The 16476-nt window shown below is 35.2% G+C and overlaps 1 protein-coding gene and 2 long non-coding RNA genes across 3 annotated transcripts in view; 1 reads left to right on the forward strand and 2 right to left on the reverse strand.

The window, feature by feature from the left end:
• LOC113684892 (cadherin EGF LAG seven-pass G-type receptor 1) overlaps positions 1–16476 on the reverse strand; it is a 32071-nt gene that overhangs the window by 14816 nt on the left and 779 nt on the right. Inside the window, 8 exon segments of the mRNA XM_089205948.1 lie at positions 4763–4887; positions 8643–8765; positions 8768–8886; positions 10021–10635; positions 10638–11123; positions 16038–16281; positions 16315–16343; positions 16346–16476. The exon segment at positions 16346–16476 is cut by the window's right edge and continues 779 nt beyond it. Coding sequence (XP_089062074.1) covers positions 4763–4887; positions 8643–8765; positions 8768–8886; positions 10021–10635; positions 10638–11123; positions 16038–16281; positions 16315–16343; positions 16346–16476 — 1872 coding nt within the window.
• On the forward strand, positions 29–2968 carry LOC149045716 (uncharacterized). The gene is made up of 3 exons (XR_016186910.1): positions 29–786; positions 1830–1955; positions 2356–2968. It is a non-coding gene; the product is annotated as an uncharacterized LOC149045716 (long non-coding RNA).
• Positions 12029–13240, reverse strand: LOC149045717 (uncharacterized). The gene is made up of 2 exons (XR_016186909.1): positions 13068–13240; positions 12029–12595 (listed from the first exon to the last, which is right to left on the reverse strand). It is a non-coding gene; the product is annotated as an uncharacterized LOC149045717 (long non-coding RNA).

Consider the following 16476-nt stretch of genomic DNA (forward strand, 5'->3'; position numbering starts at 1 on the left):
TTTAACTGTGCCTTACAGCCATAAAGAAGAAGAATGATTTTGAGAATTAGGATTTTACCGACCAAATTCTTTACAATATAACTAACAAATAAACATCGAAAATTTGCAGACCGGTCAGATGGCAGAAATTAAAAGTATTTTTAAAAAGTTTATAGGTAGTTACTTACAAAATACTTGCGAGAGTTGCGTGACATTTTGTACTTTCACTAAGGCTCTCCCCAGTCTCCCGCTACGGCCGGCGCAAAATTACAAATTGTTCACTCGACCGTTGTTGTCAACCGTTCACGCGCCATTTCGTTTCGGCAAAGTTCTACAGAAATTTTACTTTGGTTGAGTGTTATCTACCTCGTTGCGAAATTTAATTGTGTCTAAAGCCCTGGCGAAGAATAATGATCTCGAGAATTAGGATTTTACAAGCCAAGTTCTTTGCAAAATCACTAATGTTACTGTCGCTTAAAATACAGAAAATGACGAAGTCGGTAAGTAACATGAGTTTACAGCACACCAGAGAAGATAAATCGCGTTTTGCTTTTCTTGTGAAAGAACACTACGATTACACATTCAAGGTTGCGATATCCTTGTTTTATTCTGTCACGTGAAGTGGCCTCAGGTGAATAGTTTACACATCTAAGCACATAGAAAGCACACGTATGATTGTGCACGACACTCGCTTCATAACTCAAGGAACACATTGGTCTTGGTAGTTTAAGTATCTTGAGAAGATTTCCAAAAAAGCAACTAGTGCACGACTGCAACTGAAGCAAATGAAGGCAAATCATCCCGAAGGTAAGTGCTACTGACTTTTATTCATTAAGTTCACGTTATCAACATTACACATCTGCTGGAAGGTGATGCGATAGACATAATTATTTCTCGCACTTTTTAGATTCTTTTAGCATGGACGAAAAAAGTGACGATAAGTTTATGTAATTGCAAGGCCACGGTATTTTTATATAAGGCAAATCATAAAATCTCGTCAGGGTTCGATTTCGTCAGGAAGCGTTTTTGTTTAGAATTGAGTGGAAACTGACACGAGATGTAACGCTATCATCATCAAGACCCCGTAACGGCGGCTGCTAACCTTACTGCACTTGTAGCAATTCTCTCAAGTCAGTTTTAAAAGAGAGATTGTTCCGGATTTAAGTGTTGTAGGCAGAATCATCGTAGCTTCCAGTCGTCTCGCATGGAAATGGTTCACAATAAACAATTAATTTGTCTTCGGCTTTACTAATAACCACTAGAAGTTAAACTAGAAGGGTGCTATAACAACGCGAAATCGATTATGGAATTACTTTATTCCCAAATAATGAATTATAAATTGCCACGTTCTACTTAAAAGTTTCCACTGATGATGATGATGATGAAAGCCAAACTGGGTTTGATTATCACGACCATGTCCACAGTAATGGGAATCTTCCCAAAGCAAACAAAAATTACCAAAAAATGGGAAGTTCTTCTGATGATGTAAGAACTCTAAATATTCAATGTTGGTGCATGATAGCTCATTTCCCCCCCTCCTTCAAGACTTCATTGACTTAGATGGCTTAAGGAAGAATTTTGGCACTGTTATCCTGTTAATTTTTACTCTAACACATTCTATACCTGTATTAATTCCATGCAACATTTTTTGTATTTTGTTTGGTTCTGTTTAGTTTTTATTTGTTTTGTTTTGTGAATGTGTGTATTTTTTTCTGGTTTTCATTTAATGCTGAGTCATGATTCCTTGCTTCCCTTTCTCACAATTTTCTTTGTTCTAAAGGTTAATGAAACTTAATTCAGTGGAGGGATTGCTCAACAAATGTAAACATTTTTTCAATTCATATTCACAGGAGAACTGGAGAAATAGGATCACCTGTAAAAATGATTTTATCCTGAATAAAGTAGACTTTGAGTCCCATCTTAATGCTACAAGCACAGAATGGGATCGAAGGGTGGCAACTCCTGATTGTAAAAAGGTAATTTTTCATTTATCAACTTTTTGTGGGAATTTGGAATAGCTGTTTCAGCAGTGCAAAGCGTAAACAAAGTTTGTTGGATTGGAGTTGGGCAGTGCAAATTGCCAAGATTCATAACTGGGAACCTGTGCATAAAAATTTTGCTCTTAAAGATGATAAATTCTTGTTAAAGATAGTCACTACCTCCTTTTCTTTGCGTACAGATGAGGCATGATGGTGATCAAGGAGAACCATTGAGAAGCTCCTCCCCTCTACCTTACTAAGTACTCCTCACAATGAAACCAAGCTCCTATTACTCCTCTCTGGCAGGGATTTTAAAAAATACGCTCTCAAGGTTTTAGTATATTTTGTACCTGTATACAAATTACTATTTTCTTTTTTTCTTTTTTTCTTCCCACAGGAGCCATAAATCAGAAATTTGGTGATGCCCAAATGAATAAGAGGTGGTCTCAAATAAGGCTCTACTTGAATAAAAAAAATTGCTTGGATTCCAAGAGAAAAGTTCACAATGTAGAGGGCAATGTTGAATGAACTAAAGCTTGGTTGATATTTGTACAAAATTGAAATATTTGCAAATTTGCTTGTCAAGTAGCTGTCAAATTGACTAAAATGCCAACTGAGATGAGTGATAGTGAGCTTTAATTCTTTGAACACGTTTGCTGCAATACAAAATTTTGTTGTTTTTTTTTGTTTTCACGCTTAAATTATTCTAAAAGAAGAAAAACCATTGCAGTTTGAATCAAACGAAGAACAATTTAAAACTGGGACATGCCTTTAGTTATTATGTGTAAGGATAACTATGGTAGTTCAAATCAAACTGTCAAATGACTCCAACAATTAAAACAATTGTTTTTTTTAAATTTTTAAAACACACCAAAGGGAAGAACAAGAACTCTTCTTGTACAGTTGTCATTTAAATTGTGCATGTTTACCAGTTAACGTTTCTTATCAAGATCTTTTTTAGTAATTAATTTCACAGTGTTGAGAATTTGCAATAAATTTTGCTTAATGTTGGATGAAGAAATTCTTTCTTAGTTGTGATCTCCATTCCTCAATCATCCAGTTACTGAATATTGCATAAACCATCAGTTACCTACTATGGTCTGAAAAAAATATGATACTTAAGAATTTTTACAGATTCTGCAAAAATTCTTGTAAGTTGTTTGAAAATCTCACAAGTTCTTGTAAGTTCTTTTAGAGATCATTAAGACATTGTTGAGAATCTTAACAAGTTCTTTTGAAAACTTGTGAAGGTACTTAATTAAGATTCTTGTCACAGGAATCCTACCAGATCTTGTAAGATTCTTGTAAGTTTCTTACTAAGATACTTATCAAGATTCTTAGTTAAGAATCTTATAGAATCTGGTAAGATCTTGTCACAAGATTCTTACAAGAATCTTGTAAGATCTTACAAGATCTGGTAAGATCTTGTCACAAGATTCTTACAAGAATCTTGTAAGATCTTACAAGATCAGGTAAGATCTTGTCACAAGATTCTTACAAGAATCTTGTAAGATCTTACAAGATCAGGTAAGATCTTGTCACAAGATTCTTACAAGATCTTGTAAGATCTTACAAGATTCTTGTAAGATTCTTACAAGATTCTTGTAAGATCTTACAAGATTCTTGTAAGATTCTTACAAGATTCTTGTAAGATTCTTACAAGATTCTTGTAAGATCTTACAAGATTCTTGTAAGATCTTACAAGATTCTTGTAAGAATCTTGTGACAAGATCTTACAAGATCTTGTAAGGTCTTACAAGATTCTTAATTAAGAATCTTAATAAGAATCTTAGTAAGAAACTTACAAGAATCTTAGTAAGATCTTAATAAGATTTCCACCTGGGGTGGCAGAGTGGAGAACTACAACCTGAATACAAGTCCAGTGCCCTAAGCACTCAGCCACTCTGCCTACTCCTTGGATCTTTCTTGATGGTGTGCATTTACTTAAAAATGTACCTGTAATTTTCTGATTCATCTTTAATTTGAAGCTCCTGTGCTGCAGCAAATGGGAAGGAGGCTACTTTGGTCGCAAAATTCACTGCCACTGCAAGCTTACAGTTGTCAACAATGATAATGTCAGTCTAAACAAGAAAAAAAGAGAATTACTGGGTAAAAATCATTTCAAAAAAGGGTCACTAACCCTTGTATGTACTAACTTTTTTCAATATAAAGTGAGGACTAACTCTGGAATACTGGATTTTAACAGGGGATTAACCCTTTAACTCCCATGATTGACCAAGACAGAATTTCTCCTCACAATATCAATACAATATCATGCAGACAAGTGATGAGAATAGGAAAAATTTTAGTTCCCCAAACAAACTTCAGAAGTACTATATGGCAGACAGTAAGGAGAATTGTTAATGAGATCTTGGGAGTTAAAGGGTTAACGGTAAAGGTGAAAGGGTCAAAGGGTAAAAACACTTAAATCCCTCCAATACATGTACACACAAATTGGAAGTAAACATAGTAAATAAACATCAACACAGTTTTTAAGAACCCCAACTAGTAAAAGGCAGCCAAACAGAGCAAAGCCAGTGAGTGGAACTCAGGGCAACTGAAAACAAATCCAGTAAGTAGCTGAGTGGAGAACTACAACCTAGAACCACCGGATTACAAGTCCAGCGCCCTAAGCACTTGGCCAGTCCTCTTAGCACTTGGAAAGTGCCCTAAGCACCTAGCCAGCACCCTAAGCACCTGGCCAGCACCCTAAGCACCTGGCCAGCACCCTAAGCACCTGGCCAGCGCCCTAAGTACTCAGCCACAATGCCTCTCTGATGGTGTGAATTCACATAAAAATGTACCTGTAATTTTCTGATTCATCTTTAATTTGAAGTTGCTGTGCTGCGGCACATGGGAAGAAGGCTGCATTGGTCCCAAACTTCACTGCCACTGTAAGATTACAGTCGTCAACAATGATAATGCCAGTCTGAAAAAAGAAAAAAATTATTTACTGGGCAAAAACATATCGAAAAAGGGTTACTTATCCTTGTACATATTAAATTTTTTCAATATAAAGTGAAGACTAACTCTGAGATCATCAAAGTAAATCACAAGATAACTTGGGATCCTGGATTGCAACAGGGGGTTAACCCTTTAACTGCCATGAGTGACCAAGACAGAATTCCTCCTTACAGTATCAATACAATATCAAGCAGACACATGATGAAAAAAATAAAATCTTAATTACGATTACTTGATCCATTACCAAATTCCCCAAACTAGCTTCAGAAGAACTGTATGGCAGACAGTAAGGAGAATTATTAATGAGATCTTGGGAGTTAAAGGGTTAAAGGTAAAGGTGAAAGTGTTGTTTGCTGAAAGGGTCAAAACCCTCCAATATATGTACATAGCAGTTTAACTCCTAAGATGTGATTGTTAATTCTCCCCTCTTGCTGCTACACATTCCCTTTTAAATTACAGTTGTAGTTACCAGGATTTGGTGTTAGATCAAGAAGACAACTGTAACTGATAAGTCTGAGTATTCTTATTACCTGTTTGCAGAATTATGTATGGATACCATAGGGAGAAGTTACATGTTAATCACTTCTAATAATTATGTATGGATACCATAGGGAGAAGTTACATGTTAATCACTTCTAATAATTATGTATGGATACCATAGGGAGAAGTTACATGTTAATCACTTCTAATAATGAAAAGGTTCATCTCAGGAAAGTCACTTACTGAATTAAGGGCAGAAAGATGAGATATTTATTGAGTTATCCTTCTGGCATCTGAGATCAGATCATTTTTTTTAGTCAATTTGTAGAATTATCTGACAAAATTAAAGTGGCCTAGGCTACCATTCATTCAGATGAGGGCATGCTGGTTATACAATTGTACAATGTATGAAGACATGATGAGGAAATGGTAAAGGAAAAACCTGCACAGAAAATTCTAATTATTAAAACTAGGCAGTCATAGATGAAAGATTCAAGTTTGAAAAACAATAATCTGATTAGGATTCTGTACAGAACTGATAACAGTAGCACTCCAATACTAAATATTATGCCCTCCAAAGGTTTTTTTGGGCTCAACTACATTCTTTTACATAATTTATGGTCCACAACTGTTATTTCAATGAGATTTTACATCTACAGTGATGCAGTTTTGGAATATCCAGGCTCTCCCTTATCAGCCACAGATTATTTGGTTTCTACCAGTAATTGCCATGCCTACACCAGAAGAGAAATAATTCCAAAGTCTTTTTGTTTTCTTTTCTCTAAGTTAAAAATTCAGTATCAACAACATTCGAAAGGGATTGATATATTTTAATATTTTCTCACAAGTTCAGACTTTTTGTTGTGTGATGCCCATTCTTTTCCCATGATCTTTTCATTTTTTTTAAACAATGTAAGTTATACTTCAACTTTAAATTACTTTTGAAAGAATACAATGAATTACTTATAGGTCATGCATTTTCATTGCACACCACTCAGCACTATTGCAATGAAAAACAAGAAACTTTGAATTCTCTCCAATAAATAACAAATAGCAACTGGAGGGGGAGACAGGACTATGTCCCAATTTTTGTCCAGCCCCCACTAATGCCATTTTTTAGCACAAAGAATGAAATAAATGATGTGCACAATATCATTGTAACATGACCTCACCCTGTAACTATTTTATGCTCATTTGATTCCTAATTTTTAATATTCAAGATTACAGGAACACTCATTTATGTGAAAGAGGATGTATTCATCACTGCATTCATACTTAGACTAAAAGCACTCTGAATTCTCAGAGTTGAAATTACAACCTTTGGATTCACACTTCTGATGTTCTCTCATACATACTGAAGTATATGTACTGTATGTGTTTACTGCTATCCCCAGAATGTTCTTTTTATTTCCTTCTTATTACTTTTGCTGCCCTTCTATGACCCTTTAATCCCTGAGAGTGACCAGCATCTAATTTCTTCTTTCAATATCAGCCTTGAATCAAACATTTAGGTCATGAGAATAAAGGAAATGATAATCAATCGAAGAATCTCTTGATTGTTAGACAAATTCTCCTTGCCAGCACCTTAGAAAATGTATAGAGAACAGTAAGGAGAATATGCATACTGATGTTAGGGTGTAAAGGGTTAAGACTTTTTATCCATATGTAGTCAATTTGTTCATTTGTATACAATGTTTGGCAAGATCATTTAAAACACAGGTTATCTTGGCACATGTTGTGCATGTTCATACATGCTTCAATGCTAAGTTTTTTGTCATAGCTGTGCCAGGTTGAAATTTTGAATTGCTTATCACTGCAGGAGCTGTCTACATCAGTATGTATGTTTGTTTTTTTCCAAACTTAAACAGCTTGTTGCTCTAAAGAAGCTGTGATACTTCCAAAATGATTTTTGGATTATTGATCTGAGAAGGAAATATTTATCTTCATTCCTTTACATTTTGACTTTCTTTAAGTTCAGAGGTTATCAATGAAGGTAGTAGTTGTTTTCATATTAAAATTTCAAGTTTGGTTTTTTTGTTTTTGTCTTGCGTGGAGTTGTTGCTGTTGTTTTTTTAATGGATGATCGAGAGGAAAAAAGGGCAAGTGTTGTTTTTCATGAAAATATTCTTGAAGTCAAGAGTTTTACCCTGATTTTAGCACAGAGAAGCAGATAATTGCAAAGTTGATCATGTCTTTTGGGTGGTTTGTTTAATCACTGATGAAAAACATATGTTTTAGATTTTTATCAGGTTTTGGCTTCCATACAGTGAAATTTAACCAAGATTGAGAGCGTGATTTTATGAAATTGTTCCTTAAAAAAAACAATTTTCAACTCTAAGAGATAAGGCTCTCTAATCGATTTAAATGATTGGAATTTGTGCATTGTAAGGGATGTCAAATGAAAAGTATTGTGTAACATACACCACTCCAAAACTGCACTCTTCAAATCAGTAAACAATTCCATAAATAATACAATTTTTGGCCATTTTTTTTCTGATATGGAGCAACCAAACACACAATTGTGCAACCAGCAAATACCATGGTAATGTGAATGGTCAGATACGTTTGAGACATGACCCTCAACACTTGAATCTTAACAACTGAAGTTAACATATTTACCCTCAAATTACACAAGAGTTGTCTACAGGTTATTGGCAACCAAAAATACATATAACCTTTAGAGTAAAAAAGTTTAAGCCACAAAATCACATGACACTCATAAACATATTGAAACCATTATGTGAATATTGCTCTAGAAAAGCTCCAATCTGTAGTTTTACATTTTACCTGTAGGTACATGTCAGGTTGAATTAGTTTACAAATTTAAAGTAACATCTAGTTCAGAACTTTGCAAATTGTAAAGTACCAGAAAAAAAGTAACAGACTGTGATACAAAATAAATTGAATTTCTCATTGCCTCCTTCACCCTTCAACTCCCACAAGTAACAAACATGTAATTATAATATCCAAACATTATCCATTACACAGGTAATGAGAATACTCAAAGTTGTTATCTTGACCTGATACTACCAGATTCTTGTAACTAATTTAAAGAAAATGAACAGCAGCTAGAGGGGAGAATTGACACTCAGATCTTGGGAGTTAAAGGGTTAACTGAACAGAAGACTTACATGGTATAAAAGGTTCTTGATGAAATAAAATATAACTCGACATTCATCTGCATATACACAAACAAAATGGAATTCATATCGCAAATTTTTTTTCAAAAAAGATTCTTACCCTGTTCTGAAATGCCACTTCTACTTTATGCCAATTGCCATCAATGACACCACCATTCACATTTGATGTAACAATAACTTCGTGGGAAAAAAGTGAAAACCTGAACCAAACTTGTCCTTGCCTGGCACCTCCATGGCAATAAAGTTGTGTTTTCCATCATACCGTCCGTTGAGGAGCAAGAGCCCACTGTGCACAGTGGTGGCAAACTCCATCTGTATGTGTAAATGCCATCTTTGTTTCAGTGCTAGGAAAAATTAACGTCATCATTATCATCACATCAAAACAAACTACAAACAGTGACATTGAGTAACAATCCATTCACCCATAAGAGTGACTAGCATCTAATTTCTCATTGCAATATCACCCCTAAATCAGTCATTAAAGTCCCCAGAATAAAGGAAATGATCACCAGCTAAAGAAGCTCTTGATTGTTGTACAGTCTCCTTGTCATTAACCCTTTAACTCCCAGAAGTGATTAACATAAAACTTCTCCCTACAATATCCATACATTCTTCAGCAAACAAGAAATGAGAAAATTCAAACTTATCAGGTACAGCTTTTTCAAACCTCTAAGTCCTTTGTTTCACATATCAATGAAATACAAAAAAAAATTATAGCACTGAATAACAAAGGCACATGAATCGCGCATTTTTCTTGACCGTGCGTTTGACTACTCTGTGTTGGAGTGCATCAAATTCCTCTGCGCAGTTAACGTATATACGAGTGGTACTGTAGAAGCTGCTATCCTGATCTACAGTAGCACCAAGTTCTCATAACTAATTTACAAGGAAATGTATAGCAGCTACAGGGGAGAATTAACAATCAGATCTTGGGAGTTATAGGGTTAACTTAGGAAATGTACAGAGAACAGTATGGAGAATATGGGTACTGATGTTTGGGTGAAAAGGGTTAACATAAAGTTACCTTTTAGAAGGAGCTACATGAAGGATAGTAAACCAATACATTTAAACTCACAAAAAGCCTCACAACAATTGAAATTCCATCCTCCAACACAAGGTAGAAGTATGCACCTGGATTGGAACACAATGCTCCTAACATAGTATATGTGACTAACTTGTTTGATTTCAAGTCACCTCCCATATCAATAATCTATCCATTACACAACACCAGCACTTAACTTTAAAAACCTCAACATTCAAAAATTCATTGTATCTTAATTCTGTCTGTCAGTTTTTCATCCATTTTCAATCCTGTGTGAAATCCAGTCAAATTCAGTAAAAAAGAGTAAAGTCCACTTGAGTATCAAGTGGCCCATGTAGTCATGCAGAGGTGGCAAGTTTTAAAAGGGGACTGCTTACTAAAGTAGAAGAGCTTATTCTAGGAATTATAGAACATGTAACTACAAATAAATCCTTACCAGGAAAGGCAACAAATGATCCTTTTTCAAAACTGCACCTTTTCAGTTGGCACAGTGACCCATCAACTTCATTCAAATCTTTGCACTGACAGGTGAACCTGCTTCCAAGAACATTTTTACAACCACCATCACTATGGCATGAATTTGCATTTAGATGATTTTCTGTCGCATTTGAGTCTGTAGGACACTTGCTCTTTGACATGTCAATCTCACAGTTTACACCAGCTCTTCCTGGATTGCATATACAAGAGTAGCCTTCCTCTACACCCACACACTTCCCATTGTTTCCACAAGGATTGGAGTAGCACAAGTTTAAACCTGTGTCGCAACTTTCTCCTCAATAGTCAGTAACACAGGGGAATCTGTAATTAGTTTGCACTCCAACTGAGTGGAACACCACCGTTAATGAGCTGTAGGTGTTGGATTTGTCAGTATAATCAGTGTGTGACAAGCAGCTCTTTCTGGATGTCGGTAAGGGGAAGTTGCATATTTCTTCAACACACAAGCCATCTTTGAAAGGAAGGAGAGTGACTTTTGCCATTTTAGAAACCTGTACCATGTTTATGTACACCGTGTCTCTCACATGCAAAGGATTATAAAAGCTAAAGCGATCATTTTATAAACAGCCACCCAGAGCTTGAGATTAGAAATATCATCCTCAAGTGGTGACTTTGACTTAATTATCCTTGATTCTATAAGAATATACTCAGGTTTCGTTTCATAATCTAACAATCTCTTGGTCACAATCACACCATTTTTCTGAATGACAAATGTTAATGGATCATTGCCAGACACAATGCTGTAAAAAATCTCACCACCCTGAACAAGGTCTTGGGACACTGCTTTCACGGTGACCACATTGGAATGCATTCTCACATCTTCATCAAGAAACACTACATATGAACCCTTTTCAAATTTTGGTTTACTGTCACAAACATCTTCCAATGTTATCTTGACTTTCACAGTTGACTTCATTGATGATCTGCCTTTGTCGGCAGCAACCATAGTCAGTTCCTATTCAGGAATTGTTTCACGATCAAGTGACAGCAAAGTTCTGATGACTCCCTGATTGCTATAAATTTGAAAAGCACCACCTCCATCACCTAGATGAGTATTGAAAAATACAACAACAACAACCAAAAATATTAATAAGAACAAGTTCATAAATGGCTTAATCAATACCTGTACTTGAAACCTATCAACCCTTTAACCCCTAAGAGTGACTAACATCTAATTTCTCCTTAAAATATCCCCCAGAATCACACATTAAGGTCACAAGAATAAAGGAAATGATCATAAACAAGAGAAGCTCTTGATGGTTTATCAAATTCTCCTCATCAGCACCTTAGGAAATGTATAGACAACAGTATGGAGAATATGCATACTGATGTTAGGCTGTAGAGGGCCAACAACATTGTGCTTTTATTATTATGTAAAAACAAACACATTCAATGTTGCCATGGGTCTGTTCAGATCACAGTAGATGTCCAAATGTAAATAGAACAAAAACAATAGTTGAACACAAGAAGCAGCCAAGAGTGTCACCGATAAGATTTTTCTTCACCCACTCTTGCTAAAACACGTTAACAAATTTTAGACATGCACCAGTGTTAGACAGTGTAGCTTAACATGAATTTTAAGTAAAAAGCCCTTGCGAAATGGCTTTTGGAATTCCTAGGAATTCCTGGGAATTCCTTGGAATAAAGGTGTGAATTTTCATGGTAAATTCGGACTGGGAATTCCTAGGAATTCCTAGGAATTCCCAACCATAACAACTCTGGTTCTAAAAACCTAGATATTCCTAGAAATTCCCAGAAATTCCCAGAAATTCCCAGAAATTCCAAGTTTATAGCCAACAGGACTTGGAATTCCTAGGAATTCCAACTCAGAGAACCAATGACTTTCCCTGAAAAGCTGTAAATCTAAAAAATTCCTAGGAATTTCTGGGAATTTCTGGGAATTTCTGGGAATTTTTGGGAATTTTTAGGAATGTTTAAGAATTACTGGGAATTTTAAGCAAAAATTTGAGGCTAATGATATAAAATAAATACTTTAAATTAAAAAAAACCCAGCTAAAATTCAAGTATTCAATGAAATTTATTTAGAAGCTTAATTAAGGCTTACATGTAAAATATTTTTGATTAATTAACATCAATGTGTGGTAATATTAGGATGGAATTTGATTTATTTTTCTTTTCTTGAAAACTTCATACGGATTAATCCTCAATTACAGCTATTCATATAAAATAGTTCTAATCAATCATTAAATTTGGTTTGACACAAATTGTGAATAAAATCTGCTGATTCTTTTCCATAAAATACAATATCTTAAGTTATATTTGAAAACCAAGCACTCTTGGGAGTGAAGGGGCTAATTACAGACAAATAAAATTGATTTTTTTGATTAAAATCTTGTTGTAACTGTAACAATAAATTAGAATGAAGTTATCCTAAACTGCAAACTTAGCTGCTGTTTGTACTGTTTGTATTTTTTTTCCTGGGCTCACAATGAGTTGGCCTTGAATGAGGTTGTCAACAAGAACCTTGACCATTTTGTATCTGGATTCCTTGACATCTGAATTTGAAAAAAAATAATATATTAAAATATGTATATTTAAAGCTCAGACCAGGCTTTTAAGATGGCTATGAGGAAAAGGGCATTCATTGGATTCTCAAATTGAGAAATCTCTGTTATATTGAGTGACTTTTATATTGAAGTAAAAAATTTACTAAAAAAGGGCTGAATACATTATTTTGTTTTTACCAAGGAGGGCTTCTTTATGTACTAAGGTTTGTTTAATAACAGTTCCTATTATGAATCTTGAATGTTCCCAAACGTGACTAGAGGAATCTTGAAACCTTACTGATAGGTTTATTTCATTGTAAAGCATAAGCTTAAGAAACTGCGGCATGCAAGTGACCGATTCGATTCTCAGAATTATTCTAGTTTCAGTTGCACCGAGCGTTACGTAAGCTTAATTCAACCCGCTACATCTATTCTTTTATAAGATTTTGATCACGTAACGAATATCGCAATTTTTACTCACCACAAACTTTCAAAATCGTAGCTTTACAGATGGCCACTCGACCCTTGTTTGTACCGGTCAATATGTCAACTGTTGTCCCTCCTTTTAACTCCACGGCGCCAACGACTTTCTTTTCTTTTACAACACTCACGCTATTCTCGTTTCCCATCGAACCACAATAAAAGCTATCTTTAGAAATGTTATATTAAGCAAAACAGTGGAGAAAAGCGATCAACCGATGAAAAGTACATTCAAAGATGAGCGCCAAATGGAGTCTTCTTTGTTTCCGATCACGGGCATGAGCACGTGGATCTTTTAGGACTTGTCATTGGCTAGCAAAGTGAATCCGCTGGCTTGCCGATTGCAGTGTTAACACAAGTGCCCAACTTTATTCTGACTTCTCCGACCGGTTCCCTGCTTCTAGAAGATGGATAGCTTGGTGATATAAATAAAGATGTGAGCTCACTCTATGTAGAAATAATCGACAAGAATCGATCGTATTACAAATGCACGATTTGTGGCCGAAAGTTGTCGAGGAAACAAAGACTCGAAACTCACTTGAGTTGTGTTAATGGCAAAGGTGAGAAATAATACAAGCCAATCACAGTTTTGAATGCGACTACAAATCGTCTTTTACCCTCATATTTATAAAAGAAGGATACCACATTCGGAAGTGTAAGAGATACATAGATGATCCCAGTGTACCAGTACCTAAATCTACAAAGCTTGACCGTAGCAAGCGTTCAGCAACACGTTCCAACACCGCCATCTCGATTCCTCAGTCAGTCGTTTCCACTGAACTTAAAGCAGTATTGACAACAGAGTAGAGTGCGTCTTACAAAGGAGAAACATTTGTACAAGAGACAGGAGTAGCTATATGCGATTACAGAGGTGCGTTGGAACTCTGGTCCACAAATAGTTATGCACTGCCCGAAGTATAAAACAATTTTGTTGATAGCTGACAGACAGAGAAGAACAACAAGTAAACTTGAGCTGTTACTATTGAAGTATGACTAGCACTTTTCATTTTTATATAAAGAAGGACTTGTAATTTGCACCAAAAATAAAAAGATGAAATATTTTTTTGGGAGATCCAGTGATTGGGACATTTAAGAAATTAAGTTATGAAAGGAAACTTGGTTGGTACTTCTCACTACGAACAAGTCTTGTTGACAAATATTTTCAGATCAGAGTTTCAAATAAAGTAAATTGAAGACGTCATATAAAAGGTGTTTTTCCTCAAAGGGTACATTGACTACCTCTGTCTTGTCTGCATGCCAAATGTTTGCAAAGTGTGTGGATGATCCACAAGTATTGGTACTCTTACATAAATGTTTTGTAAGAATAAAAACAGCAAAACAAATTACAGCAATTAGTCATGAAAATAGAGCAAAAAACTGAAAAAAAGCAGCAACAACAATCATGAAAAAAGAAAGATTAATTAGGTGTTGAATTTGTTTGTCTAAGGCATGAAATTTCTACTAAAAGTATTGTCAACAAAAAGTCTCTGACAGCGTTTGAGGGAACTGAGCTTGACTGTTCCAAGGTTTTCTAACAAAGGCAACAAGTAATGTAGGTTAGGGAAGTAAGATAACAATGTAATTATTGTTAATTATTGTGGAAGTTGGCAATTTCCATTTAACATAACTGACAGCTGGTTCATGAGAAAATCCATATTAATGTATAGATTTACTAAAACTTAGTTTGAGTAATAAATTTCATGATCTTTAAGTAATAAACGTGTACATGTATGTATATCTCTTTGTAAGTTTTGTATAGCATACCTTTTATTGAGCCAAAGTTTTAAGCCTCTGAAATTACTCTTTTTCTTAAAACCTTCACATTCAAGGTATTGAGAATTTCTTAGAATTTATGTAGACCTCAGGGTATTAAAATTGCCTCAAATTCAATTCCCAGAAATTCCCAAGAGTTCCACACTTCTTAAATTATAGGTAGTTTGTAAAGCTGAGAATTCCTAGGAATTCCTAGGGATTCCAAGTCCTCACAAAACTGGAGTCTTCCTTTCCCAGAAATTCCCAGTAATTCCAAGCTTTTTAAATCAGAGTTAATTTGCATAAGTGGAAATTTTTGAGAATTCCTAGGAATTCCTAGGAATTCCTAGGAGTTCCCAGAAATTCCCAGAAAACAGGGAATTCAGTTTGCAAGGGTCATTTGCATAATTGGGAATTTTGAGAATTCCTAGGAATTCCTAGGAATTCCCAGAAAACTGGGAATTCAGTTCGCAAGGGAGATTTGGAATGTTGTTAAAAAAAAAGCTACAGATTTTACAACTTTAACCCTTTAATCCCTAAGAATGATAAACATCTAATTACTCCCAACAGTTTTACCTCTGGATCAAACATTGAGGTCATGAGAAAAAAGGAAATGATCACAAACCCAAGAAACTCTTCATTGTTCTACAAATTCTCCTTGTTTGTTGAAAATGTATAGAGAACAGTATGGAGAACTTGTATACTGATGTTAAGCAGCAAAGGGTTTGTACCATTGAAAATGTATAGAGAACAGTATGGAGAACTTGTATACTGATGTTAAGCAGCAAAGGGTTAGGGATTACTAAGCTATTAATATCTACAAAACAACAGGGAAATACCTGAAATTGAAATATGATATTGGACTGATTCAGTCTATATGTACTCTATGCAAGTATTTGGGGATTAAGAGGGTTAAGTTTCTAAAGAAACTATGGTGCTGCGTTAGTGGAGGATTCTAACAGGGTAATTCATTAGTATCAACTGAGTTGATAACATATAGATGGACCACCTTAAAGAATTACAAAGCTAATGTTTCAAGCCTTGGCCCTTTCTGAGAGCCATGACAATGGGCTAACACTCAAAACATCTCCTTTATAACTCTTTATGGTGGCCAATTTATGTTACCAACTCAGTTGATAATACTAAATTACCCTATTTGAGGGTTACTTACACATGTAACTCGTGATGAAATATCAAACAGTAAATTAGATATATTTACCATTTTTAGCAAATGAGTAGATAATGGCTTTATTTGAACCCTCGTCATCATCAACTGCAGAGACTTCCAAAACTGTTGCAGGCTGTACATTTTCCAGAATGGGCTTTTCATGGTTGGATTGTAAAAATCTTGGTTTGTTGTCATCTGTTACTGTTATATGTACATTAGCAGTTCCTTTAAATGGAGGATTAGCATGATCAGTTGCACTCACTTCTGTAAATGATCTGTTGGTTTGCACCATCATCTGCATCAAATGCAGTAACAAATATATTTAGGTGTGTCCTACACTCTAACGTTCTGAGACCATTCTTGAAAATCGGAACTCACAAACTGAGGTACATTGACATTGACATCAATAAGATATATCTCCATTGAGGTTTCATTGTAATTTGGCGATTCGCCTTTGTCTTGAGTCATCACAAAAAGTGTATGCACTGGA

Source organism: Pocillopora damicornis, chromosome 5 (genome assembly GCF_964200805.1).
Source record: "Pocillopora damicornis chromosome 5, jaPocDami1.2, whole genome shotgun sequence".
NCBI classification, from domain to species: domain Eukaryota; kingdom Metazoa; phylum Cnidaria; class Anthozoa; order Scleractinia; family Pocilloporidae; genus Pocillopora; species Pocillopora damicornis.